The following is a 26,154-nucleotide window of genomic DNA, read 5'->3' on the forward strand; positions in this document are numbered from 1 at the left end:
TTTTTTAAATAAAAGTTGTTTGTATATAGAATGCTAATTTCTCCTTGCTTTGCGAACACACTCGCACGCAGGTCGTACCAAAAACTATGGCTTGTTTCCTTCATTGTTTTAGTGCCACCGCTGAATCTTGTCTTTACTACTGCCTGCCATGCATCTTTCTAACTCCTAAGCGGTTCTTCTTGCGACCGTACCTGACCGGTCAGGTTCGGTGCTTTGCTGGAACAAGGAGTACGAAACCAGCGGCGTATCCACATGGTACCCACGAGGCGACGTGAAAACAACACGAAACGTTTTTATTTCGACGGGTAGGAACGACGACAGCGAAGCGCGCTCACGTTCTTTCGGCGTGTTTGCAAGACGCGCTATGCGCTGCAGTCCAGGCTCTCTTCAGTGAAGACAAAAATAAAAGACATCGACAGGTCATTGTAGTTGCAAAAGTAGCTCCCGTCTGGTTTCGGGCGTCTGCTGCCTGCTCATTCACCACGGATTCTGGGGCTCCGTTCGCCTGCATCAGCCGTCGCAATGTCCGGTGATGCGGAAAAGTAACAGTCACTTGGGCTTCTGCCGTTCTTGTCTTATAACCGGCATTTCTTCGCAATCGCAGGCCCCCGGAGCCGACGGGCAAGGGCAAATCGGGAGCGCTGGTAGTCAGTTCTCGACAGGCAAGTATTTGTTTGTGGTTAGTACCCGCTCGTCCTTTTTATGCACATTTGGAGGAGGATGCCGACTTTTGCGCTGCCGGTGCCAGTGCTCGCTACTGTATTGTTCACACTTCGATGTTCGTGCTTGCGTAGAAGGGCAACCCGCTGCTCAAAAGCCTGCGGAGCGTGCCATGGGAGTACGGCGAAATCGAGCCGGACTACGTCCTGGGCCAGACGACGTGCGCCCTGTACCTCAGGTTGGAGCCCGCGCGGCTACTTTGGCTTCTCTCTCAAAACGCGCATGCGTGTGTATGTGTGTGTTCGCGCGCACTTTTACGGTAAACAAGCACAACAAAGAGTTAAGATCGAGAACTAACCGCGGCAAGTAGCCGAGTGGTTATGTCGTTCTGACTGCCGAGGTACACGTTAAAGAACCCCAGTTGGCCGAAATAATTCAGGAGCACCCCACTACGCGAAGGCGTTTCACATAGCTCCAGAGTTGGATCGGGACGCAGAACTCCATGCATAATTAAGAGATACATCAAAATACGCGGGGCATCCACTGCACCTGCAGCCAACAAGCTTGACCTAGCTACGAGCTGTGGCTTCGTATGGTTTACCAGTAGTGAACAGTGCAGAACAAAGGTTCAAGGAACAAAGAAGGAACACATATGCTGACTATCAACTGACAGTTTCATACAGAATGGTGCGGAATATATTCGACATTGAGTATGTATATCTTTCTCGTCCTGTAGTCTGTGCTGTTCACCATATCATCCACTAACTGTGTGGTCTACCTTTTTAAGTACAGTGCTTATGTTCCGTATGCTGCTGCTGCCCCCCATCTATCAAGGACATGCTCAGGTGAAAAGAACTCGACACCTCAATTGGAAGGATAGCCTATTCCCGCTACTAGCTGGGTTTTGTCAGTTTGTAGGCGTTATAACTGGCTACAAAAATATGCGCTCGTTTGCAAAAAAATATCTTCTCTTTCGGACCTCACAAACTAAGAATGGCAGTGTGTATCCTGTGGCTGCAGGTGATATTCCACTCAGTGGCGTGTATAGAAGCCAGCAAAACAGGGAAATTAAATTTGGAAAAAAAGAAATGTTTATCAAGTTCTAGGGTTTAACGTGTCAAAATGGCACGACGGGTAATGAGAGATGCCAGATTAACTTCGATCACCTGGGGTTCTTTAGTATGCATCGAAAGCATGGTACACGAGCATTTTTTTTTTTTCCGCAACGCCCTGGTCGGAATTTGGGTGCTGCAACCAAAAACGGAACACCCGTCGTCGTGCTCGGTACCGAGGTGCCCCCGGGTAAAAGAAGTGTTTCCCAGTTGCCATTGTGCTCTGGCAAGTGTGACACGTGTGCTTATTGTGTACAGTTTGCGCTACCACCAGCTGTTCCCTGGGTACATCCACAGCCGGCTACGCTCCCTGGGCCGTGCCTTCGAGCTCCGCCTGCTCCTGGTGCAAGTGGACGTGGTCAGTACATTCCAGTCGTGAGCATCGCATGTACCACCTCCTACGTACAGTGTGCGCAAGGACGTGACGGACACGAAAGAAAGAAAGGCACATGCACACAGGGCTGCCGTTCTTCCTTTTGTGTCTCATCTTTGTGTGCATTGTACTTGGAATCATGCGCCACCAACTCTCCCAAGATACGTCCCTCTTGGCAAGCTTCTTTCATGGGTGCTATTGTCAATATCTCATGGCAGAAGTATGAGTAAACGTTGTGCTTAACCCTAGTAAAAATCATGAACTGGGAACTCGAGTGATTGCTACCAGTGTAACACCGTTTATTTGGTAATCAACTGGTCCGAGTTGAAACATATCTTGTGTCTACTGTGAGGTGTCGAAATGAAAAAAAAAAAAATTGTCTTTGATATTTGGTTTTAATGCACTCCAATTTTGTTCCAGTTCAGTTCTGGTTTGGACAAATAAAAATTTGTAACCATTCATGAACTGGTTCACAACACCAAACCGCTTTGCAAACCAGTTCGGCATAGTAAACTTTCTTCTGCTCGATGGCGACATGCTTTCAACCTGTACACATGGCACATGTGCAGGTTTTATTATAAGGCATAAGAAATGGGCTCCCTGGCACATGGGAGGCATAAGTCTATGTTTTTGTATGTGAATATCAACAAACTTTTATGTTGTACAGCTAAAGCAGAAATATACTTAAAGATGGTCATCTTAGGCAGTGTCGTCGCAAGGATGTGCTATACGTGCTGCGGTACCTCACCGCACTGTCACTCTTTTAAATGTTTCCTTTTATTGTGATCTATATTGAGTATGGTGAAAACGCTAAAAGAAGGTGCCGACAACGTGGGCAGTGGCTGCACAGTTTAGTGCTGTTTTTTTTTTTTCTGTTTCATACTCATTCAAAGTACGATGCGCTCCACTTAGATAAACTTTATCGCATTGCCACGATCACCAAGATTGTAGCTGTGGCTTTTTCGAAATGAGCTATTAACCACGCTTTTCATTACAGCGTGCAGTTTAGAATAGAGTGCAAAGGTATGGAGAAATTTTCATGTATACATATAAGAGACAGACTGAAATAGTGACAATGCCTGTGTCTGCGTAGGGTGGGCTTAGCTTGCATGCCTTGACAGCAGCATAGCCAATTTTTCTTTTGCTTCTAGTAATTACTAGTGGTGAGTAAACTGCGTAACGTGACACAGGGCGGACTCGCACTGTATTACATAAATGATTACTCCAAACTTCGTCTGTAGCAAGGAAAGAAGCCAGCAAGTGACATTTTCCTCAGTTTCTGGTCCTTTGTTAATTGAAAGCAGGTGAGGACATTGATGCTGCAGAACTATGAATAAGAACACCTTGTGCTACATGCCGCGGCGATCATTCTTGCACAGTTCCACTTCAATTCTGGCTGGAATTGCGGTTTGGTAAGCAGGTGAGGACATTGATGCTGCAGAACTATGAATAAGAACACCTTGTGCTACATGCCGCGGCGATCATTCTTGCACAGTTCCATTTCAATTCTGGCTGGAATTGCGGTTTTCAGTTCAGTTCGGCACCCCATGTCTACTGGAGGTCCACTAAAAATAATATGGCCCCATTTGAAGGGTATGTGGAAATCAACTGGTTCCGTGGCTGGGGGTATTTCCATATGCAGACGAGTTGGGAAGTAATTGAACCCATTTGTATTTAAAAAGTACCATGCAGTAATTTCTGGGCGTGTTTGACTTGCCTGCAGTTTCTGAATTAGTTCCCTTTACCACCACATTAATGATAACAGAGTCTTGAAAGAAAGGTCTGCCTACAGCAAGGTACGTCCTTTTTGTTCATACAAAGCAAAGGTTCTATGCTAAACAGAGAGAAATGAAGTTCTTTTTTGAAAACTTGGCGTATGTTAGTCTACATGCTACCCTGCACGGAATGAGACGAAGGGAAGGAAGGCCCTAGGAAAAGGTGGGTAGTATAATAGCAAAAGAATAAGGACAAAAAGATGGCATGATGTTATCGGCAGCAGAGTAAGTGTCCTCGTCGATTAAGGCAAGTAATCTTGGTAAACCTTGACAGTAGATGTGAAACTTGTACAACTTATGCACCATGTTTGTTTGAATGCAGTGCTTGCACAGTTGGTCAAAGCACCTGCCCAATCAGTGTTGCTGAGTTCGTCCTGTCTCGTCTTGTTGCGCAGGCGGATCCCCATCCTAGTCTTCGCGAGCTCTCGCAGGTGTCCTTGCTGGCTGACTGCACCTTGCTGCTAGCATGGAGGTAAGCTGGGCCAACACAGCTGGCTACTCACCTCCAAACTATACCCACCGACAAAGCCTGCTTACACCTGACGAACAACAGACAATGCGTGCCTACGATTGAAATACTTTTTTCCATTTTTGTTGGCCTTACTTCTTGGAAGAATCGGCAGCATCCTCTCTACCACCGGTTAATGCATGAAGAAATAAGTGGATTGTGAAAACAATAGCGTTCGCTCTTTTGCCGAAAAGGGAGCGAGGGGGATTATGTGTAGCCAGAAAAACGGGACTGCAATTGGCTGCGCATTGTCAATATTGCCAAAAAGAAGTGCGCAACCTTTAAACGAGCGTACGTATGGGCAGTAAAATAACTGAATAACTTGAAATCAGTAGCGGTGTTGTTCTGCTGTGCAGTGCCGAAGAGGCCGGACGCCATCTCGAGACATACAAGGCGCTCGAGGCGAAGCCTGCTGACGCTCTCATGGAGAGGCAAGACGGCGACACGTTATCCAAGGTGAGCGTTTCATTCTTTGTTGCTGTGGCCGCGGATGTTGACCCTCTGGTTCCCACGCAGATTTTCTCCTCGTGGTTCGTTCAACTCTTACACTGCCACTCCCGAGTATACTTGTGTTTTCAGCGCGCTCTCAACCTCTCACAAGGCAACTGTTGCAAAAAAAAAAGTTGCATATGCATTGTGCCATTTCTGGAGAGTAGTCTACGTGTACAAAACTTGAAAGTTAAATGTCCGACAGCAGGTAGAGCACATGCCTGCACTTTATGAGTGATGAAGGAATTTGTGAACTGTCCACAAATTTCAAATTTGGAAAAAGCGACAATGAAACGATAGCTTCTGTGTGGCATGAAATGTCTTGGAGGAAAAGAGACGGAACCCTTAGGCTTATTTTCCAGTGTCAGAAGTGCTTTGTGTGCTGCCATCAGAAATTACGTTCTTGAGCCTGGCTCACGAGGCCTGTAATACAGACGGCTAGAACTAGTATGTGTATGACAAAGGCAACAACTTCTGCCTTTTGATAAAAAAGCGTTAAGGGTACTTGCTCCATTCATGGCGCGTGTGGCATCTTGTTTAGTTTTCATCGTTACCATGTTTCCTTGGAAGATAGTATAGTTTCAAAATACAAGAAACTCTAATTGTGAACTTTAATTTTGAGGTTTGTTTTAATTATGTGAAACTACGGATTATGAGAGTTTTGTAATTATTGAAAGTAATATGGAGCTTTGCAAGAATGTAGTTCTGCGTGGCGAAGTAGTGTACCACAGGATATCGGGATTTGTGAGATTGCAATAAGCATTGCATGTATCCTTGTGTTGCTATAAGTAGCTGTGATAATCATGTTCCTTACTGATGTCTATATTGCTATTCGTATTAATTACATAATACTAATTATTTCACTTAATAATTGAACATTAATTATGCACTCTCTAAAAAACTCAAGTTCTGGGGTGGTTTAGCTGTATAACCAAATGATACAAAGTGACTTTTTCTTATTGAAACAGACTGATTGATTAATTGGTGAATTGAGACTCTAAGAGTCGCCTCTTTGCAAACTGGCTGCCTTTGGAGGCATCTCTTGCTTCATTCTATGCACAGTGCAACATCTAGCTAGCTGCTATACACAGTTGTACGAAGAGGGCTTTGGTACAGTTCAGTCTGTGTTATGTAAGCACGCTTGCCTGAGCTTTTCTACTCTCACGCATGGCATCGATCAACGTTTCCATTGCAGCTGACCGATGCTATCTCCTCGGTGCGGTCCCTGAATCGACCAGACGCGGTGGCCCTGCTCAGTTCTTTCGGGGTGAGTCGCCGTGCCGCGTTAACCGCCTCTTTTCGACATTTGTATTGCAGAGCCCAGAACATGCACACACCCCCGAGGACTGTACAATGTGACGTAGGCATTAACTGCAAGCTACGCCAGCGCCTTATAATGACGAGGCGCGACGAGGTCGGCGATAGTATGCACAAGCACGCATAACATGCTTCAATGCAAGTGTCGCCCTCTACGCTCCTTAGGAGTGTACATGCTCGGCTTTCATCATCCACGAGGCCCAGTCATTAACTCCAATTACTGACAGTACCTCAAGCATGCTGACATATTTCAATTTTCCCTGCCACATGCGCATGTGTGGTAATAAATGAGAGAACCAAAAAAATATGGAAAGCGCATTGCAGGTGACCCGTCCTAGTTGAGCATGTGTTCTACTTCACTGTGCTATTCTTTTTTGTAAACAAGGCCGGCCATACCTTTCCGGGCGCATGTCCTCCTGAAGTGAACAGCTTAGTAGGCGTCGCTGTTATAAGGCGGCAACATGTCATGTGGATGTGTGGCTGACACTTGTGATATTATTACAAATCTGGGAGGCTGTACATTTGTATGTGTCTGGGCCAGAGGTGTGTGCAGCGCGCGACCACTTGGCAGAATGGGCAGGCTCAGAGCACTTAATGTGTTATATCCCAGTCACAGGGGCAAATTTAGTTACATCTTAGACGAGTGCATTTATCCACAGTGAGTGTCACTTTAGCGCCGCACCGCTAGACGGGAAAGTGTCATTTGGAATTTACGGTAGGGTCGGTCAGCCGAGCGATTGGCCCCATTATATATTTCCTACGTTAGGAAATATTTGCAAGTTAATGTTAGCATGGTCAGTGGCAATGGGCAAGGACGGTGTTGCATCCAACACCCGACAGACGTGCTGCACATTTGGAAGTGTTGCAAGTGGCGAAGTGTACTTGCCTGAAAAATAATAAAAAAGGAAAGAAACAGACAAGATGGCTTTCGTTGGCAGAGGAAGAATAGCCATGTCTATGAGACACTTATAGCATTTGAAGCCACAAATAGGTGGTTTCAAAATTAGTGCCCACACTGCACTATTACTTTAGAAGCACCACTGCCAAGGCTACACACTTCGACGCAGCAAAGCGAGTTCGAAGAATGCACTTGCCAGCGAGTGCCACTAAGCATTTTTCTTTCGTCTGCGCATGGATGACACTAACATTCAAGTGCACTTGTTTTAAGTGACAACAAGTATGCTTGTCCATTGGGGGCTTGTATTAGTGGCCAGGGGCACTAAACAGCATTACTGCCTTCGTCGACTTTCTCTTGCAGAGCCTGGAGCGCCTCGCAGCAGCCTCCGAACAGGAGCTGATCCTGCAGCCGGGCTTGGGACCCCACAAGGTAGCGTGCGCACGCTGAGTCATACTTTACAACAACATCGTGCACTTTGGAGTTCCACAATCGCTGTGGGTGCGTGCACCTTATGGTGTGCTGCTAGGGATAAAATGGGATTTAGAACAAGGGCAGTTCGAAAAGCTGGGGCAACGTCCGCCTGCACTCTTGCGAGGAAGACTAACAGGCCCTGAGGCCATCAGCGTGGTGCTGCGTCGTGCCATACCGCTAGCCTTTGGCAATAGCATCTTGAACACTTACTGGCGTGTTACGTTATTCCACTGTGTAGGGTTGAGGATGATGAGAAGGTAGCAGAGTTACTGGGTAAAGCCATTGCCAACTTTGACTATTGTCTTCTTTGGTTCCTCCCAGACATTATTTTTCTTCTCCTAAAGTTGTTAGCTTTTTGTATTCTTTATATCCTTAAGCCAAAAGGAGTGGCCATTACCATTACGTGGTGGTTAAGCCTCCCTTCGTATTTTCATTTCAGTAATAGGAAGTGTGAACGTAACATTTTTATTGAAAAAAGGACTTTGTGACCTTTGGCAACAAGCCACTTGCATAGTGTGACAACATTTTCTGAGCCCTAATGCCAAAAATGGGCAGTTTGTCGCATGACAAGATACGCAGGTCCCTGACTAGTTCCACATTATAAAGAAGCAGCAATATGTTGCTTGCTAAAGAGATGTCTTTGGTGCAGTTCTCTGCTCTAATTGGTCAATCTCACACAGCTCGGCTGGACTTGCCTGTCTTATGCAGCCAGACCAAAGCGAATAATCCATAGCAAAGGCGAATGTACAGTACAGTTCACTATTGAAGGGAACGCCCTGTTAGTCTATTCTACCATTGATTCTCACCGAGATGTGTGTAAAAGCCCACAGAGGAATTAATTACGCATAGATGTATGTCCAATTGACTAGATCAGCCATTTCTTCCAGACAAAAGCAAGGAAATGGTCCAGTCACGTTGTCGAACATTATTCGTTACATGCCGATATTGACAAGGAACATCTTTGATATACATCCATTGTTACATTGTTACACCCGATAATTCTGTTATGTCGAGGTTTGACTGTATTGCATTTATTACCAAAGTGTTCCCTTTAACAGTGGATTGTATTGTACATACACAAGAATGTTCTCATCCATGTTGGCTGACTCGAAAACAGAGCTAAGGTCTGACCCGATTGCGTGAACCACTGGAGAACAGACGAGCTGTGACCTTGAACAAGAAACGGCAGCTGTGGTGATGTAGTGTCCTGTTCTTGCTGAGTCACGGTTTTGTTTCCTCGTCTTCAGGCTCGTCGGCTTCACGAGGTCCTGCACCAGCCATTTATGCGACCCTAGGCCAGCTCCTCATAAGCCTGCAGTGAAAGGACCGCCCAAGTTGCCAAGCTCAGTGTTGCCAACACCTGGGACCACGGAGAACGAACTGTCTAGAACTCACCCTGTGACACTGGACGGCCATGTCAGTGAAGGCGGGCCGTGCCGCCGCCGGAGGCGGTGCTACGCCGAGACCGGCCTCCCACAAAATCTGTGCTAGCTCTACGGCATGGCCCTGCGACCCGGTGAAGAACACCCGTCACTGCGGCTTCGACAACCACCAGCGTGTGTGGCCATGAAAGAGTTCTACAGCAATGGCACAGCTACACTTGCGTCCTTTGTGTAACAAAAGCTTGCCTGGTTTCACCAAATATAAATATAGCCCCATGCCAGACATGGCTAAAATGAGAATGATCTGCTTTTTGTTTCCCATTTAGTCGTTCCAAAATAATTTTAAAAATGAAGGTTAGGACAAGCGTACGATGACTAGGGTGGTGAAATTTCATAGCACAGTGCTACTACTCATCTGTCAATTGTGTCAGCAGGCCAGAATTCAAAGGCAGACACAAAAAAGATAGGAACTTCAGTACTGTCTTAGTGCAATGAATTGCTGCTGACACTTCAACACCTATGTTTCCTACAAAAATTACTAGACAGAACTTTTGGCACTGTGATCGTTCAGCTACTACAAGAATGGTGGGCAGTTCCATGGATAAGTCCAGTGTTCATGTTTGTAGTTTCAGATGTTCTTGTGGCGTTACTTATTACCACCTTTATAAATTTCCAAGAAAGCAAGCTTTCCTTAAATGAAAGGAGGCAATAATGTTTCCGAGCACATGCGTAGTAACTGCAAATTACTGTATTTGTAAAGCAACACTCTGTTCGAAAACGATCAATTTTACAAAGTCACAAAACTGTCAGAAGGACAATGTTTAGGCACATCCATGCAGACTACTATCCATACTACAGTGCTGGCTGAACCGCCAGAACTGCAGCTCCTCCAATGCCAAAGTTATCCGAGATGTTCTTCTAAATTCTGTGGGCCTTCCCAAGACTAAAAAGCGAAAATTGTCCGGTAATCTGCCTGCCAACATGTTTGTGAACTGTGCAGTACAAAGCAGAATTTTTGCTCTCCGGCCATTGGTTGCTTGTGCCAACGCTTTTCACTGGACAGCTGTACTTATTTGAACAAAATAATGGAAGAATATAAAGCAACATATCTCTTATGGGTAATAATACGAACGACCGATTGTCGTAGTACTATCCACAGGGTATCCAAAGATGACGTAGGCCTCAAACTTAAGTGGACAAGCCGAAATCACACTGAAGCCATGCCAAGTTGGCGAAATCAGGAATGAAGGAGTACATATTGATTAGTCTTAGCCTGCGTTTAAAGTTTTCCCATAACATTACACAAGAATGTGCACTGACAACCTGCACGGAAATGTACAGAAATCGGTGGGCTGGTAATTAGAAGGTGTGATGAGATAACTATGGGTCTTAGCGGTACAGAGAAATAGTAAATATGCATTACACGCTGCGATGACAATTTCAATAATGTTAAACATGAGGGACAAGTAGATTACAAATCAAGGTAAGCAATGACCATGGTCCTACATCAACTGCAATACAAAGAAATTGGTATTCAAGCCATGGCAAAAGCTCATTGAAAGGTGTGCCAGTACTACCACTAATGTAATGAACAGGGGCCAGGATAGCGCCTGTATAAAAATTAGAACTGAAAAGTGTGAGCACTGTCTATGGTTGTCTCCGAGTATCAAGTTTCTGGCTCGAGTGAAATTTGAGTGAAATCTCGGCACAAACGTGCTAGCAGTTATGCTAGCAATGTGCTAGCGAATGTTATGTATATTCGACCATCCTATTTATGCTGCATTCTATATCCCTTCGGGCACTGTGTTCACAATTCTGCCCGCCAAGCTGGTGCGTCAAAAGCAAAACCATTGATCAAGACTAAGATACTTAAAATGCGTCGCATACATTTTAAAACAGTTTCGATTGCACCTGCGCTGGAAGCATGAATAATATGTGTATGGTGTTTTAGTAAAACAAGTTCGCAGGTAGATAGCTGGGCATTTGCCCTCGGTGCCAGTATGTAGTGATGCAACGGGTTCACTGCTTTTGATTGTTTCTCGCCATGTTTTATGTCAAGCGTATTATTCAAGTGGCCGGGTAAGTTCTTTCCAAGCACGCTAGACATGAAATACCTTGGTGTTATCATGTCTAACCCTTTTGTGGAGAGTTCTTGCGTGGAGTCTGCATTCTGTAAATTTTGACCGAGCTCGCTCAATAATTGAAAATTCTTCATCTGTTACGTAGCCGTATGCTTTTCGTTATTTTGAAGGTGCAAGCACAGCTGAACGCCTTCACAACTAAATGACCCATACAACGAAGGAATAACTCGATCATGGTTATATTGCAAGTAGTGTGATGCACGACCTTTACAACGAAGTGACATGCAAGACGCATAATTTAGGAGGCCCCAAGCATTTTTTGGTAGCCACAGCTACCAAAAATTGCATGCCCCATCTGCCCCAGTTTGGGGTAGCGGCAGGGGTCAGCACGAGTGCAGTGCAATGCCCGCACCTCACCCTGGGGACACCGCCTCGCTGATCACGGTAATCCCGGCACCAGGCAATTTCGCAAACGAAAAGCAGGGGGCTCACATGAGCCCCCTGCTCCGCATTTAAACCACTGAATAAGAAACATTGTCATGCCTTAGCGGTGGTTTCTCCGGAGTACAGCCGGCTGTCGGCCAGACTCCATCGCTGCTTCTGCTGTTCAGACAGAGTGGGCCAAACGAGCAGTGCGTCCGGGTGGCACACCAGGGGGGTGCTCAGCACCATGGCATAGTGGCAGCGCTCGGGCTCGCTCACGTCTGCCAGGGACGTTTGAGGACGACCGCAGCTGAGGCGCACCTGCGCCAGTCGAACCAGCCACCGCGTTTCTGTTACGTTGCCTAGAAGGGGAATAAACTGCCGCTATGGGCACTGTTGTGTGCATGGGAATGCTGTGAAGTGATCGCTTTGGATTGGATTCTTTCTCAAAGATCTTGGGCAAAGACTTTCTTACACTAAGGCACGAGGAATCGTGCTGGACTGTGCAGTTATATCAACCGTGAACAGTGCCGACGGGATGCAAAAGCTGAACAAAAACTACAATGTCTGGGCACGCTGTCCCGTCAGTTTCAAGCATCCGGTTTTGCCTTCTTTGTTCACTTGTGATATATGCGATAAACAATAACTAGAGATGTATTATGGGAAAGCAAGGACTTTATCCGATGATTTCGTTTTCGAAAACATTATCTGTGCGGAAATGACAATGTCTCAAGTCAAGCCAAGTTCAATACCTGCCGCAATAACTCAGTGGTAATGGCACTGTGCTGGTGAGCACGAGTTTGCGGGGTCGATCCCGGCCACAGTGGCTGCATTTCAATGGGGGTGAAATGCGAAAATGTTTGTATAGCTAGACTTAGGTGCGTGTTAAAGAACTCCGGGTAGTCGGAGTTAATCCGCAGCGTTAATTCACTTTCTCCCCAGGTAATATTGCAAGAAACTTCATGGAATCAGCCATGTTTTCCATCCTGAACCAAGACTCCACAAATGAGATCACATGTTATGCAACGCCATCGGGCAAAAGAGGATGTTCCACATCTGCCCACCTTAGATCCGAGTGGTGCTAGCTAACACTCCTATGGCTAGATCTAGTAAACATAAATACCAAGGTTAGTGGACGAGTTGATAGCCGTCGCTATAGCACAATTGGTAGTGCAACATGCGCGTAATGAGGAGGTTGTGGGTTCGGCTTCCGCCGGTGACGAGTTATCTTTTTGTCCACTTTCTTTTCCCTTTTCTTCATTATTTTTTACATTCCAATTTCAGCCACAGTTAATTTCCCTGATGATTTCCTTGGCTTCATTGTCTGTTGGCTTTATGTGGTCATGATTATATGTGTGTGCGTGCGTGCGTGCGTGTGTGTGTGTGTGTGTGTGTGTGTGTGTGTGTGTGTGTGTGTGGCTTATATATAGCTTGGGCTACTCGGTATGCAATCATTCCTGGCCAATACCCTCAAACCAGCGTGTGCCCAAATATAGACAAGAGGTGGCGGCAAGTGAAGTAGTCTGAAACAGAATCAGCCGAGTGTGGAGAAAGAATTGTAGCGAGCGAACTGGGAACAGAGCATGCAATGCACAAGGAGCGTTGAGATACGGAGAATTGAATAAGTGGGCTACAGAGAAGTGCACAAATGTACATTCTACTTGTCTCATTCTGTACTAACACTTCAGTCACATAGTGTGTAGTTTCGCATAACATTTACACTTAACATTTGTGCAAACAACAAAGAGAAAAGTTTTGCTCAAAACACCAATTCTTATACAGCGTGAGACCTGCCAATTTCCTTTTTTTTTTTTTCATGCCCAGTGGCCTGCATGAAACTGCTTGTGGCAGCGAGAGAAACTATCTAGTGCATGCATGCTTGTGATAGCTCTGTCAACTAGGCATTCTGTCTAATTATTTCCTACCTATCAGTTTAGGGTAGTATATAGATGCTGACCCGGCTTAGTCGTAGTTAACTTTGCCATCTCTCCTTCTTGACTTTCTCTCTCTCTCAGCGTAATTCTGCCACACCGATAGCTGACTTGGATGGGTGCCAGGACAAAGGGATGGCATCCGCACTAGGTGCCAAACATCAATATGCTGGCGAGCGTTTGTTTCATCCCGCCACGCTGTTCCCTTGCCATGCAGCTTTTCTTCAAACTCTTCACTGCATTTCGGGCACTCGTCATGCTTCACAGGTCAACAAAGCGGTCACACACCTCCACAGAGCGGTTCAGGGTGCCGCAGCTGTCGCCATTGCCATAGTGCATGCCGCTGAGGCTCCCATTAGCTGCTGACCAGCCTTGCCAGACACTGTGGGAAGAACGCGAAGGACTTTACTGAACACGCCATACAGTTGCCAAGTATTGGGGGACACATGTCTGTCAGAAGCTAAGACGGCATTTCACAAGTGCCATCGTGACAGGTTGCCCAACTGTCAGCACAAATTAAAAAACAAGAAAGAAAAGCCTGATCAGAACACCAGTTTCAAGTAATTACATTGATGTATGCTGTGAAATTACTAAGCAGCCAGTTTCTAAACACAGCAAAAGATTACGACAAAGGTGCCAAATAAAACGATGGACAAAGGAAGCCGACACGGGACAACCACGTGGGCGCCTTCCTTCGTCCGTCGTTTTATTTGCCGCCTTCGTCGTAATCATGATTAACCAACTTGCCTACCAGCATGTGCACAACAAACATGCAGACATACATTTTGGTCAGGAGTATAGACAGGGGGGAGAGGGGGCACACCGGGCACATTGCCCCCCTAGCCCAATCATGTGCAAGAGTCTCCCCCCCCCCAAAATATTAGTGGCTATGCCACTGATTTTGGTGTTATTGCTGAGTCGGTCATTTCCTCGGTCTTTAAATTATTAAGTCGTGTCTCTACCAAGGCAATCTTGCACCGAATTTGACTTGAATAAACCAAAGTAATGAAAGATATTTAGCTGCATTTACAAATGCAGGGGAACCTGAAAACATAATAGACTCTGGTCATTTTCGACTTGTTCACATTTGAATATGTGTTCACAGTACACACATACCGAGCACCCTTGAATGAAAATTACAATGCTGCCTCACCATAAGCAACCATGCTGAAAGAGCCCTGCTGGAGCTACAGCCACAGCTGGGATAATGCAACTATTTTATTCTAATGATGTTGCTTTTTGAGCTTTGCCGCTGGCCAGAGCAGCGCACTGCCTATGTAGTTGGCTGTGAGTGGTGGGCGATAAGAAAGAAATAGAACTGAGTAAACAGAATCCGTACATTATGCTGGCCCATATATGTAGCAAGTACTAGGTTTGGACTGCAAGGCAGGGTACTACTGCAACGATATCCTGTCCCACAATGTTTGTTCAGAGAGAAACAGAAATACGAGACTGTGGCACGTCACAGATTGAAAAGATGGAATAGTGTTTTAGATGCCAACGCATAGTGTACCACGAGGTGATGGTGCACAAACAAGTTTTGTTTCACAGAATGCCGTGCATACTTCTTCAGCTAGGAATGCATCACAGTTCTTGTTAGCGTCATATATATCTTTAGCTGACCTCAGCTGCAGTAACTAACAGATTCTTTGCCTGTTTGCTGAACTGAGTGTCACTTGACCCGTTTAACCTTATTACTCTCAGGGCCACTATGGCATTACAGAAAGGAGTGAAATGCAATATTTTACATGAACAAATGTTACACATTAAGATCAATTAAAGCAATTACTCGAAGGCTAAAAGATCGTTATAGTAATGCAGAATGTTTCGAGTACGTCACGCAACTTTATACAATTCAATACTATTGTGGCTATTTGAAGTGTGGTGCAAATTAAACGTACACAAATGGAGTACTTTATACACCATTCGCGCCCTCCTCAACACCTACATACGTTTCGCCACGCAGCTAGCCGAAGAAGTACCACGATTAAACACTGAGCTGGTCCACCAAAACATGTGGCTATGCGCTCAATGTTGCTCGAAAAAGAACGAAAAACACAAGAACCTCGAGGTAGGCACAGAATGGTAGAACCGATGCTGGGAAACGCACCCGAGGACGCCGCTGTAAGCGTTCCAGCGGGCGCTTTCTTCAGCTTGGGTGGCGTTGTCGAAAGGGCACAGGGTGTAGCGGTACCTGCGGCAACGAAACCATGGCGCGCGCACGCAGTCGCGCATGAACGCGGCAGTAGGCGCAATCGGCCGAGAAGGGTGCAGCTAGCGTCTTTGTCTCTGAATGGTTTCGCAAGTGGAAAAATGTACGCGTTACCCCGCCGCCGTGCGGCTGAAGCATCGACCCAGCAGCGGCCTCAAGTGTCCGGGCCCCGAGAAGGGCCGTGGAGTGGACCGGCTCAGCTGCCTATGCTGTTGACCGTGCACTGCAGACCCACCGTCAAAGCCGCTGGCTTGCCTCACGACACGCATGGGTACGCTGCCGCTCGACGCAGGGACCACTTCTGCACAAAGTGTGTGCTTGAACACTCCATTGGCGCGTACAAAACGCTTCGACTCGCACATGGCAGAGCGCGTGGTTACCTAGAGTTAGCGCGAGTAAAAGAAGCAACATGACGCGGGCCCGTCTGCTGCAGGCGCGTACGCAACAGCATGCACCACTTGCGTCGTCTGCTCGCTTCGATGTAGCAGTACGCTTCATTTTAAAGCAGTTTGAATCGCGTTGTTTACGAAAGATTCATCAAAGACGTGGACATGTGGCCCCCGGTAGCACGCACACGACGAAAAGCGCTCAGCTTTATCAGATGACATGTGCTTATCAGCTGACAAACCATCCCTCCGGTCGTTCGGGGCCATCGCGGCGAACTCCACTAAATTTGGCTGCGGCTGGCCGTAGGTGACAAATATTTTAGCCGTATCACATGCCAACACGTTATAGATTAGCGTAACTAAAGGAAGGCTGTTGTTGCAGCTCAACATAATTTTGATATAAGCTTTTCTGAACTGATCCTTGTTCTTTAGCACGACTCTCAGCTTCGGTAGCATGCATTGTCATGTGCCGCCATCTATAGGCGTAAGGGCACACTAGTGATGTCTTTGTACAAACTCATCGCAGTAATTTGGACAAAAGAATACAACGCGTTTATTAGCACATGCATGTGAGTAAAGTTCTAACTAACAGTTCTATTGAGCAAACGGCAATCAATGAACTGGTTTTAACATAATACCTAAGCTTTTGTAATAATATAAATATTTTAAGTTATATTACAGGTTATACTTGGCTTTCCTTTGAGGTCTTTGGAAATAGAGTCACATCTTTGAACTTCGCATGTTTGTCATTCAGTTGGGTTATTAATTAACCAATGACCATGATGAGCTTGGAGAATGATTCTATGTGAATTACACTCCGTGCGATCTGCACTACGGGTGCTTATCGCGTGCCTGATTGTTATTGGTTAAAACCCTGAATGACGACCGCCAGCGTGGTAGGTGCTTCAGCTCTGGATCAGCAGCGCTGCTGACGTGTGGGTTTCATTTGAGGGTGGTTGCTCTAGTCGGTGCTCGAAGCGGAATTTTAATGAAATCAAAACCAAGAGATCTCTGCAGTTCATAAGCTTTGAAGTATACAATACATAAACATACATTATGCATAGAAGCAAGACGTACGAATTCGTTGATTTTTACTTAATCTGTTGGAGAATGTCCTGTTATATGCGTTTTACAGAATTGCGATATCAGTTTTGATTGCAGAGTTCCAAGTTCTAAACTTCGCAGTTTTCCTAAAATTTGCGATTTTCAGCGATGTTTACTGACAGAGTGATGGCCTAAATCGAAAACTCAATATTAACAGTCCCTAGATTTTAACTTTTTCGTTTAAATGCAACACACGTCATCAATTTTGCTGCAGTGGTTGCCAAGAAAAACGATTTCTATTTTCCTATATGTTAACCGAGAGACGTAGTAGGTTCATATAAGAAAGTATTAGTATATGACATAGCTCTCGCAAATAAGAAATTGTAAAATTAAAAAAGTACATTTTATTGTGGGAGTATAGGAAGCAAGCGTGGATTAGCTAATTAATAAGTACTGTGGAATTGAACTACGCGTACATGTACACACTTTAGCACACCGCGAAACAGTAGTGATGTTTATATTATTAGGAAAAGAATGTGGAGATCGAGCCTTGAAAAATTCGATCAAGGAAGTGCCAAAAGCTCATTAATGCCTCGTTACCTTCAGGGAATCTTTGAAGAACAAAATTACATTGTCTCTTAAGATCTATCTGAAGAGGCAAACGGCGAAAGCCATTTCAGTCATTATTAGTCATTACTGGCCATTGCTAAGAATTTTGGTAATTTGTAATGAATTGTGGTAATTACAAGCCATCGTTAGACATAGTGGTCATTTCGTAGTCATTAGTAGTCATTACAAGTAATTAGTGGTCATTTTAGTCATTAATGCTCATTACTAGTCATTTCTAATCAATTGTGGTTATTACAAGCGGTCGTTGGATATATTGGCCATTTCAGAGTCATTAGTAGTTATTAGTCATTACTAGTCATTATAAACCTCTAAAAATCTCTAATATAACGTTATCATTCACTAACTGTCACCACCAATCATTTTTCATTCTTTAATCGGTCTTCACATGGCGTGATGACGCTTCGGCGGACACTTCGGCGGTAAGGTCTGCTGACACAAACTTCACCATGAGCCTAGAAGGGCTTTCGCCTTAAAAAAAAAAAAAGGTATACTTTCATTGTGCAATTCCATTTGAAAGTAAAGAAAAAAATGTGGAACGCTTCACGATTTTGCGTGTCATCCTTGCGCAGGGGCCATGCTAATCTTCTCTGTATCGTTCCAATTTTAGTATATGTACTTTGGAAGTACACCCACAATACTTGCGTTCAGCTATATATAGCCATGATTTCGGCGGTACCAAGGCAGCGGTGACAGTTCTTTTCTATCCTAAGACTCGAGGCTACGACGGTTAATAAATCACTCATAATGTTGTGTTTTAGAGATTTTAGGACTGTCACCAATGACCTGTTATACTAACGGCAGTTAATTTTTGCAGCTACGATCCTTATACCACATTATTTACCTCTGCAACAAGGGAACCCCCGACGGCCGCCCGTTTCGGCGTCTCTGCTTGTGCCGCCCTCTCGTGGTCATCGCCTCAGTTAACACACATCCCGCGTAAATTCAAATCGTGGCGCCAGAAGTTCACGCAGTCTGCGAGTTGTCTCAAGTATGCGTAAACATTGTGCCACCTGCACGTCTCCACGCAGCCCGGTGTGTCCTTATCAGTATTATGAAACTTGATCCGACGAATATAAACCCTTACAACGTTTACTGAACTAGATCCGACCCTTATGAACATCGTCTTCACCGTCGAACTCACCGATTACGGTGCATTCTGCCGGCACACCAACTACCGATTCCACCTACGTTGCGGTATGGAATGCACCGCTTCCTGCTTCCTTCACTTTCCCCGCCTCCTTCTTGCCTGCCGCTTCCCAGGGCAGTGTGAAGGCGTCCTTCGCGACGGCGCCTCTGAGGTCCGCCTGGTACTGCTCCGACGGGGACGAACCTTCGCCTAAGACTTCGTATAGGAGGACCGGACTAGGGGTCCCGTTCCTTACTCCCCTTCCCTGTAAATATACACGCTTTTATCGTCTTCCCTAATGAGAACTCTGAAGAAAAAAGAAAAGAGCCCGATGGTCACTGCTGAAACGATTAAAGTGTCGCAGTCAGCGGTAAGGCTTTCGGTGCGCAGGAAAATTCGACGTCATCCCCCAGTCACAGACGTACTTCCTTCCATCGGACCTGCTCAACCCCAGTGGTCGTGTGGTTAAATGGATCGTGTCACCATTAATGTGACGCGAGTTCCTATATTGCCGAGTACCACTCTTCTTCGCCCATCCTCTTTCTATCCAATTTGTTCCTTTAGTGCTGACCAATGTTCAGGAGTCAGCCGCGCGCTGCAGACAGTTACGGAGCAGCCAGCAAGCTTTCCTCTCCGAGGGTGTAACTCTCTCTCCTATTTGCCGATATTTACACGTGCTACGCTCCTCTGTATGAGGGGCGTCGCCGAGATGGAGAATAACAAATGGTCACAAAAACATTGAAAGAAAAAAAAAACTCAAAGGCTTTTGTTGCGGAAGCATCGGTCAACATCAAGGCACACCAGTTGATACGAGCGTAAAGCCGTTATAGAAGCCGAAATCAGTGAACTGTTGAGCCTGAAGATGGTTTTATTTAACATAGTCACAACCGAGAGATGAAAAAAAAAAGCAGTGCAAAATTTGGGACAAGTACATGTCAAAACTTGACCGAAGTATCGCTCTCATATCGTCATTAACACTAGCCACTGAACTGCCGTCCAATATTTTGGCCACCCGCATGCACGCCACCTTGAAATGGCAATGGACATCCCCCCCTCATTTGACCTCAAGTTTTGCATCGGCTACTGAAGATTCGTGTCTATCCGCTTGAGCATGTTAATTCTTCGAGCTTACGGCAGCGTCTACAAAAGTCAACTGTCGTCGAGTAATGCCCATTTGAAGTTTCAAATAATGCTGGTAATCCTACTTAGGCAGCGACAGTGCCCTGTAGTATATGTACGCTGGTACAAATCTGCACGGGATGATGAGAACCACTAGGTGTGCGAAGGAAACGTGCCCAATTCATATGCATGTGTTTCGGCAACGTCGGCACTTTACATTTAGGAAACCGACTGAACGTTTTTTCAACAGACGCCGACAGCAAATAGCCAACCAGGAGTCGACTGGAACAATCAGTCACAAGCCGAGACAAGCGATTGATAAAACAAACCTTTACTAAAACTTCTATGGACTTGCTCTCACCATGTGACATTAGTTGCAGCTGTACATATCGCCTTGTCGGGAGGCCGCTGAGGCGGCAGATAATGATGAGTGATAAGATATTAAAAGCAGCTGTGTTTATCAGCCTATACCCGGGACGTACATAGACAGCGACTCATACCAGCGGTCGCAAATAATGTTCCCTCCCTCTCTCGCAAGGAGCGGCAGAAAACAAGCCTCAAGAGGGAGTGGTATAGGACGACCCAGAGTGTCAAGCTACGGCCAGCGGCTCGGGGTGCTAAAAGAAGGAATAAAATGAGAGGAATAAAATGACTATCATGATTATGGATACCGCAAAATGAAACGGCGTGGCTCACACAAACAATCGTCGCGTGCAGTCCAACATCCCGAATTCACACTTTGCCTCGGACTCATCTCCGGTCACATTTGTCGCCTACGATATTAGACAACACGGGGTAGAGTGCCGATTGTTGCCGTTTGCTGCACGCAAGTAGCTCTAGCGAGGGCACTGCACACTGCATCAGGAAGCATCGACACAATCGAAGCACGACAGTGTGCCAACCGCGGGCTGGGCGGATCTGTCGGCACACAGCGACCGGGGCTCCCATGTTCGACTTCAGACGTTCTCTTTCGATCGTACGGCGAAGGTGCGACACAAAGAATGACTTGGCGAACTACCTTCAGGGTTCCACTACGTCGGCTACCTTCAGGTATTTGCGAATGCTAATCCAGCAGTCGTAGTTCAATTGGTCCAACTGCTTGCCGCCGTCGTGCCGGACATTGCACTCGACCCGTGTCTCGACGACGCCGGTCAGGCGCATGTACTCGTCAACGTCGGCAAGGTCCAGACACCGCTGGACGTCCCTGACCACGGCCGCAGCTTCGGCCTCTCCTCTTAGCGACGCCTTGGCTCGAACACTGTCCACGAGTACCGGGTGCTCCGACAGGAGCTCGAAGGCCCGCGCGCAGTAGGGGTCGCGGTCTCCCAACGCGAATCTGGTCGCTCGCTCGACGAGACTGCAGTTACGGCGCACGATGTCTTGGGCAGCGAACATCTCGGCGTTGGGCCTTACGCTAGTGTGGATTTCCAGGCGAAGCAGGTTGTACTTCTGGGCCAGCCCAGGCAATAGACACCCCAGGAAGGCCGCGTAGAAGCTTTCGCCGAAGCCCCTGAGAGACAGCTCGTAAAGACGGGGATTGTTCGTAGCGGCACAGGCGAGCAGCGGGTAGCCTACGTCTCGCAGCCGCGCCATCGACTCCAGCGCGATCTTGGCGATTCCAGGGTTCGACGATAAGGCTGCGAACAAGCCAGACATCGAACGATCAAGAGAATAGTCGCGATAGCCGTGGACCCGGACACCGAGATTAATCGCTTTCAACGCAGACGCGCTTCTTATGTAAGCGGACAATGACGCATAAACGCCGCTGTGGAAGAAGTTGAGAAACACGGTAAGCGATGTGACGTGGCTGCAAGTAGCCAGGACATCGAAGGCGCTTAGAAGGTCAGTCGTGCCGCGAAGGTATCCGTAACAGAGAACGACGGCAGTCACTTCGCGACAGTCCGAAAGCGTCGCCAGATCTCGAGGTCCAACGTGATGGTCGCCGATGCAGACCCTGTGGGCGAGTCCGCACTCCCGTATCGTGCCGCAGACTTGCCGCAGGCCACCGTCGTCGGGAAGACGGCGCAAGGTCAATTTCTGGACGGAGCGGTTGCGCGCGAGTGCTTGTAGTAAGACGCAGCAGTCTTCGCTTGTGGGCCACGAAACGTCGAAGACCAACTCCTCCAGAGTGCTGTTTTTCTCCAACGCCGAGGCCCAAGCGTGAACGTTGACCGCGCACACGCGTTGAGGATTAATCAGTCCAACGCCGACGCCCGTGAATCGCAGGCTCAACGTGCGGAGACTACGGCTCTCGGCAATCACTGTCGTGAAGAACGCACTGTCCTGGCTGCCGACGTGAAACTGAGCCGCCAACTGTTGCAGCGTTGTCATTGAGGAGATGGCCTGCACGAGGATGGGCCACCCGGGTGCGGTATCGAAGTAGACCGCTCTCAGAGTGAGTTTACGAAGCGTCGCGTCTTTCTTGGTCAGATACTGCACAAACCGCTCTGACGGCCGGTTCCGGGGGCCGCACGAAAAGACGCAGGCTCCGACGGCGAGTTCCGTGATCGTGCTGTTCTCGATGAGCGCGTCGATGAGCTTCCCGGCCGTGGGACGGCTCATTCTCGTTGCCGCCACGTCCAACGACGCGAGTGCGGCACCGTCTCGCGTGAGGAGGCGATTGGGGATAGTCATTGTCTCACCGTAATGGCCGCCGACATGCTGGCGCGCGAATTCGCCAGCGCAGTGCAAGGACCAGAATCTGTCGGCGCACGCCTTGCGGATCGCCGGCTCGTCTCTCACGATTCCGATGACTCTGAGCCTTTTCAGACTCGACGAAGACGCCAGAACTGCGTCCAGGGGACCTGCGTTTGCCACTGAGTAGTGCAGCTCCGCAGGAACAATGCACCGGTGCTCTGCGATGAGGCGGCACAGGAGGGCGATGGCCACCCGCTCGGTGTGGCTCGGTAATCGGCGGCGAATGCTCGGCACAATCGCCACGCTCACTTCTCCGAGCTCGTCTCTCTTGTCTTCTGTGAGCTGAAGGCCCGCGTGCCACAGGACTTCGTTGCAGGCTGTCAGGTGTCGCAGCAGCTGACAGACGCGGTTTTGGCCTCGCGTGCAGTTCAGACAAAGCAGCTCGGCAGAAATTAACTCGCCCTCCATGGGAATTCCAGGTTCCAGGCAGAGCTGTAGAACTGATGGCCGCGGTGCTGGCGTAGCCTATGCGGCCACCGTCTCTCGTGGGGACAGGTGTCTGTGACGGTCACTCGAATGCCGGCTGCTTTTCACACACCCGTTGTGCGTAGCCTAATCTTCAACCAATCATAACACGCATAGGTAACAAGACCTTTGATACGTCGCCAATGTCGGGGGTGGAGGTGGAAGTGATAATGTATATCGTTTTCTCGGTTGGTTTTCGCGATGGCGAAATTTTGAGTACGCCGTTGATGTATCGACTCGAAAATACGTGTTCTGCGCATAAGAACTGTGACAATTGCAAGGGCGAAAAAAAGAAATAAGAAAGAAAGAGGAGGAAAGAAGAAAGAAGGAAAAGGAATTGTAGTTTCCTCTGGAAGGCGAGATATTGATAACGCTACAGCTCACTTTAATATGTGACGTAAGCAACGTGCGTACACGTGGGGTAAGTTTCTTGGTGGTCTGGACTCAAGGAAAAAAAAATACTTGCGTCTCTCCTTAGAGCAAAACGTATTCGGACCACGACCGCCTTCAACTTTATTGCGAAGAAGGCTTCCCGTGCGGGAGCCGAAACGTCTTTTACAAACTTTCGTGGTCGGTGTCCGTTTTTAATTGTTGCCATGTATGTTCGCGGCCAGACAGGTTTCCGTCCGATTCTCGATTTCAAGCGGACGCATATTGCCGCAGTGAGCTCTCCACATGCCAGTTACAAGAACTCTCGCGACGTACTCTCCCAAGCGCCTCACTTGCTGAGGCCTCAAGGCATTGCTCATCGCATCGCCATTAGAAGAGCACCATCAACGCCTCGCGCAAGGCGAGACAGCGCGTGTCTCTCGTGCAGGCGCACACGGCAGCTTCCAAGTCCCCCCCCCCCCCCCCCCCCGTGCCATGAGAAGTCACGATGTGGCTCCTGGTCTTCGGGGCGCGTGAAAGTGGGTTCGGTGTGGAGACGTGGTTCACCGTTGAATAGGCTCCTGCCAACTCTTGTAAGTTGTGTGGATGCTTTAGTCTCGAGGGCACAAGTTCGCCCTCAATAAACCAGTTTGCCTAGTGTGCTTCATTGAAGAGTATTGTTTTCCTGGTGGAAGTGGGGGGGGGGTATGACTGGAAGTCCCCGGTTCGTGAGATAGCGGAGCGGCGACGCTCAGCGATTGGAATCCAAAGAACCGAATCCACTACACCAGCGCACAAGCCGCCGCCTCCGAGGAGACCCGCCCGTGTTCCGACCGCTTGCTGTTGCTGAATCAGTGCAGACAACGGTTACTGCAGCGATGGTTCAACCATGACCAGCGCGGTGGCATCGTTCCAGCTCATCGTGTACCCACGATGCACGCCCGAGTCCTTCCAGGTGCCACGTTCGATGATGTGGAAGACTGGTTAGAACACTTCGAGCGAGTCGCAGGTTTCAACGGCTGGGTCGAGACACGGAAGCTTCGCAACGTGTAATTCGAGTTAGAAGAATCAGCGAGGACATGGTACGTGAACCACGAAGCGGCGCTATCTTCATGGGAAGAAGTTCAGCGACATTTCCTTGGCATGTATGGCAGCACCGATCGGCGAGCGAAGGCAGAGCACGTTCTACAAGCCAGGACCAGCGCGCTAACGAGAGTGTCGGCGTGTGTATCGAGGACATGTCCCGCCTCTTCAAGCGCGCTGATCCAAACATGACCGAAGAGAAGAAATTACGTCACCTGGCGTTTGCAGGACTCGTCCGCAACCCACCACCTAGTGTTGCTGGGTTTCGCACCGGAGCGACGAGCATAGAGAAGGCGCTGCAGCATAGCGCCCACCAACACAATTGTAATGTAAGTAGTGCACCAGCCGACCTCCTGTCCGCAGGCCCAGGTAGTAACCCGGAAGCGCTAAGAGATCTGGAGCGATCAGTCATAAAGGAAGAGCTTCGAAAGCTGCAGCTACCGCAAGCCACGTCAGCAGTTTCATATCTCGCCGCCCAGTTTTTGAGCGTTTAAGCGACAGCTGACACCACGTCAGCTCGTGCGGAAGGCGCAATAGGCCACTCAGGATGACCACATGAGCGGCAGGATGGAGGAAACTGAGTGACCTATTGCCCCTTCTGGGAATCCGCACGAGCTGACGTGATGTCAGTTGTCGGTTAAACGTTCAAAAGCTGGACCACAAGGAGGCTCCTTAACTGGCTCCCTAAACCTAAGCCCAGGGGCGCACTTGCTTTGCGAATCCCAAGCATATATTCCTTTTGGAACTATGTATATATATTTTCGCACCGTAGCTGGACCACAGAGTTGCCGGAACGGGCCGTGCCTTGTATATGTGCACTGTGACACTGTGTTACCACAAGTTGCCGCTCTTCTGTCTTCCTTCTGGGCCCTTTCTCTATCGTGCCCCCAGCCGCCCCCCGATTCAACTTGCCCTCTCTGCCGCTACAACGGCAGCACGCGCACTGGTGCTGCGCAGCGACCGTTTCCTCCCTCCTTGCCTCGTGTCAACGGGAACCTAGCCGCCGCTAATCCCCTCTCCTTCCACTCTACGACTTTTGTCTCCCCACTCCTGTGTGCTTTTATTTGTTCTTATGTTTTTCTTTTTTCACTGGCCTCCTTGCCCTACATACAAGAGACTCCGCCTTCCTCTTGCCCTGCATCGTTGCCAATAAGGCAGCTGTAAATCTGCCAATGCGCCGAGGGAATGTCAATCACTGTCACAACTGTCCCTTTCGGTTTGATGTATCCGAGAACGACCGGGCACCCGATCTGGTGTCTTCACTATCAGCGCCGAACTGCCATTTTCTTGTAAACCCTGATGAAGATCGGTCCACTGGTCGACACTGTTTAAATTAAATACGTGTTCTGTTTACATTGTAGCACCGCTCAAGTTCTTTACGCTTGAAAGGTAGCTTGAAGAATTCCTCTGTACTATATATATATATATATATATATATATATATATATATATATAAAAACGAGAAGAAAAGGGTTAACCGAGGGGCCCGATTCTTATTAGTCATATCATAAGAAGCCAACAAACACTGACACCAAGGACAATATAGTGGAAATTAAAGTGGATAAAAAACAACTTGCCGCAGGTGGGAACCGAACCCACAACC

At 47.7% G+C, this 26,154-nt stretch overlaps 2 protein-coding genes and 2 non-coding genes across 5 annotated transcripts; 1 reads left to right on the top strand and 3 right to left on the bottom strand.

The window, feature by feature from the left end:
- The first annotated feature begins 299 nt into the window (after positions 1–299).
- Positions 300–9,460, top strand: Ercc1 (DNA excision repair protein Ercc1). Its single transcript, XM_075701887.1, has 9 exons — positions 300–542; positions 605–662; positions 795–898; positions 2,031–2,130; positions 4,316–4,392; positions 4,785–4,884; positions 6,113–6,184; positions 7,493–7,561; positions 8,851–9,460. The coding sequence occupies exons 1-9, from the start codon at positions 523–525 to the stop codon at positions 8,896–8,898; spliced, it is 648 nt and encodes a 215-aa protein (XP_075558002.1). The 5' UTR covers positions 300–522; the 3' UTR covers positions 8,899–9,460.
- LOC142590052 (N-acetylglucosamine-1-phosphotransferase subunit gamma-like) lies at positions 8,053–16,343 on the bottom strand. Of its 2 annotated transcripts, XM_075701886.1 has the most exons (7): positions 16,013–16,336; positions 15,747–15,933; positions 15,531–15,614; positions 13,709–13,802; positions 11,610–11,810; positions 8,999–9,109; positions 8,053–8,915 (listed from the first exon to the last, which is right to left on the bottom strand). In XM_075701886.1, exons 1-7 carry the CDS (start codon positions 16,128–16,130, stop codon positions 8,895–8,897), a joined length of 816 nt encoding a protein of 271 aa, XP_075558001.1. In that variant the 5' UTR covers positions 16,131–16,336; the 3' UTR covers positions 8,053–8,894. The 2 variants fall into 2 exon arrangements, with proteins under 2 accessions (XP_075558001.1, XP_075558000.1); XM_075701885.1 differs by having other exon boundaries at positions 8,053–9,109; positions 16,013–16,343.
- LOC142591752 (U1 spliceosomal RNA) lies at positions 11,367–11,534 on the bottom strand. Its single transcript, XR_012830515.1, has one exon. It is a non-coding gene; the product is annotated as a U1 spliceosomal RNA (small nuclear RNA).
- Positions 16,344–18,216: 1,873 nt separating the features above from the next.
- Positions 18,217–18,319, bottom strand: LOC142591805 (U6 spliceosomal RNA). The gene has a single exon (XR_012830537.1). It is a non-coding gene; the product is annotated as a U6 spliceosomal RNA (small nuclear RNA).
- Between the last annotated feature and the right edge of the window lie 7,835 nt (positions 18,320–26,154).

Source organism: Dermacentor variabilis, chromosome 8 (assembly GCF_050947875.1).
Source record: "Dermacentor variabilis isolate Ectoservices chromosome 8, ASM5094787v1, whole genome shotgun sequence".
Lineage (NCBI taxonomy): Eukaryota > Metazoa > Arthropoda > Arachnida > Ixodida > Ixodidae > Dermacentor > Dermacentor variabilis.

Excerpts from the sequence above, each read along its gene's own strand:
- Ercc1 (XM_075701887.1), top strand. The coding sequence starts at position 523 with ATGTCCGGTGATGCGGAAAA. Across the intron at positions 543-604 it reads ATGTCCGGTGATGCGGAAAA|GCCCCCGGAGCCGACGGGCA; the intron begins GTAACAGTCACT and ends TCGCAATCGCAG. Across the intron at positions 4,393-4,784 it reads ACCTTGCTGCTAGCATGGAG|TGCCGAAGAGGCCGGACGCC; the intron begins GTAAGCTGGGCC and ends TCTGCTGTGCAG.
- LOC142590052 (XM_075701885.1), bottom strand. The coding sequence starts at position 16,130 with ATGAAGCGTACTGCTACATCGAAGCGAGCAGACGACGCAAGTGGTGCA. Across the intron at positions 15,934-16,012 it reads TTTACTCGCGCTAACTCTAG|AAGTGGTCCCTGCGTCGAGC; the intron begins GTAACCACGCGC and ends CACTTTGTGCAG. Across the intron at positions 13,803-15,530 it reads GCTTACAGCGGCGTCCTCGG|TGTCTGGCAAGGCTGGTCAG; the intron begins GTGCGTTTCCCA and ends TTCTTCCCACAG.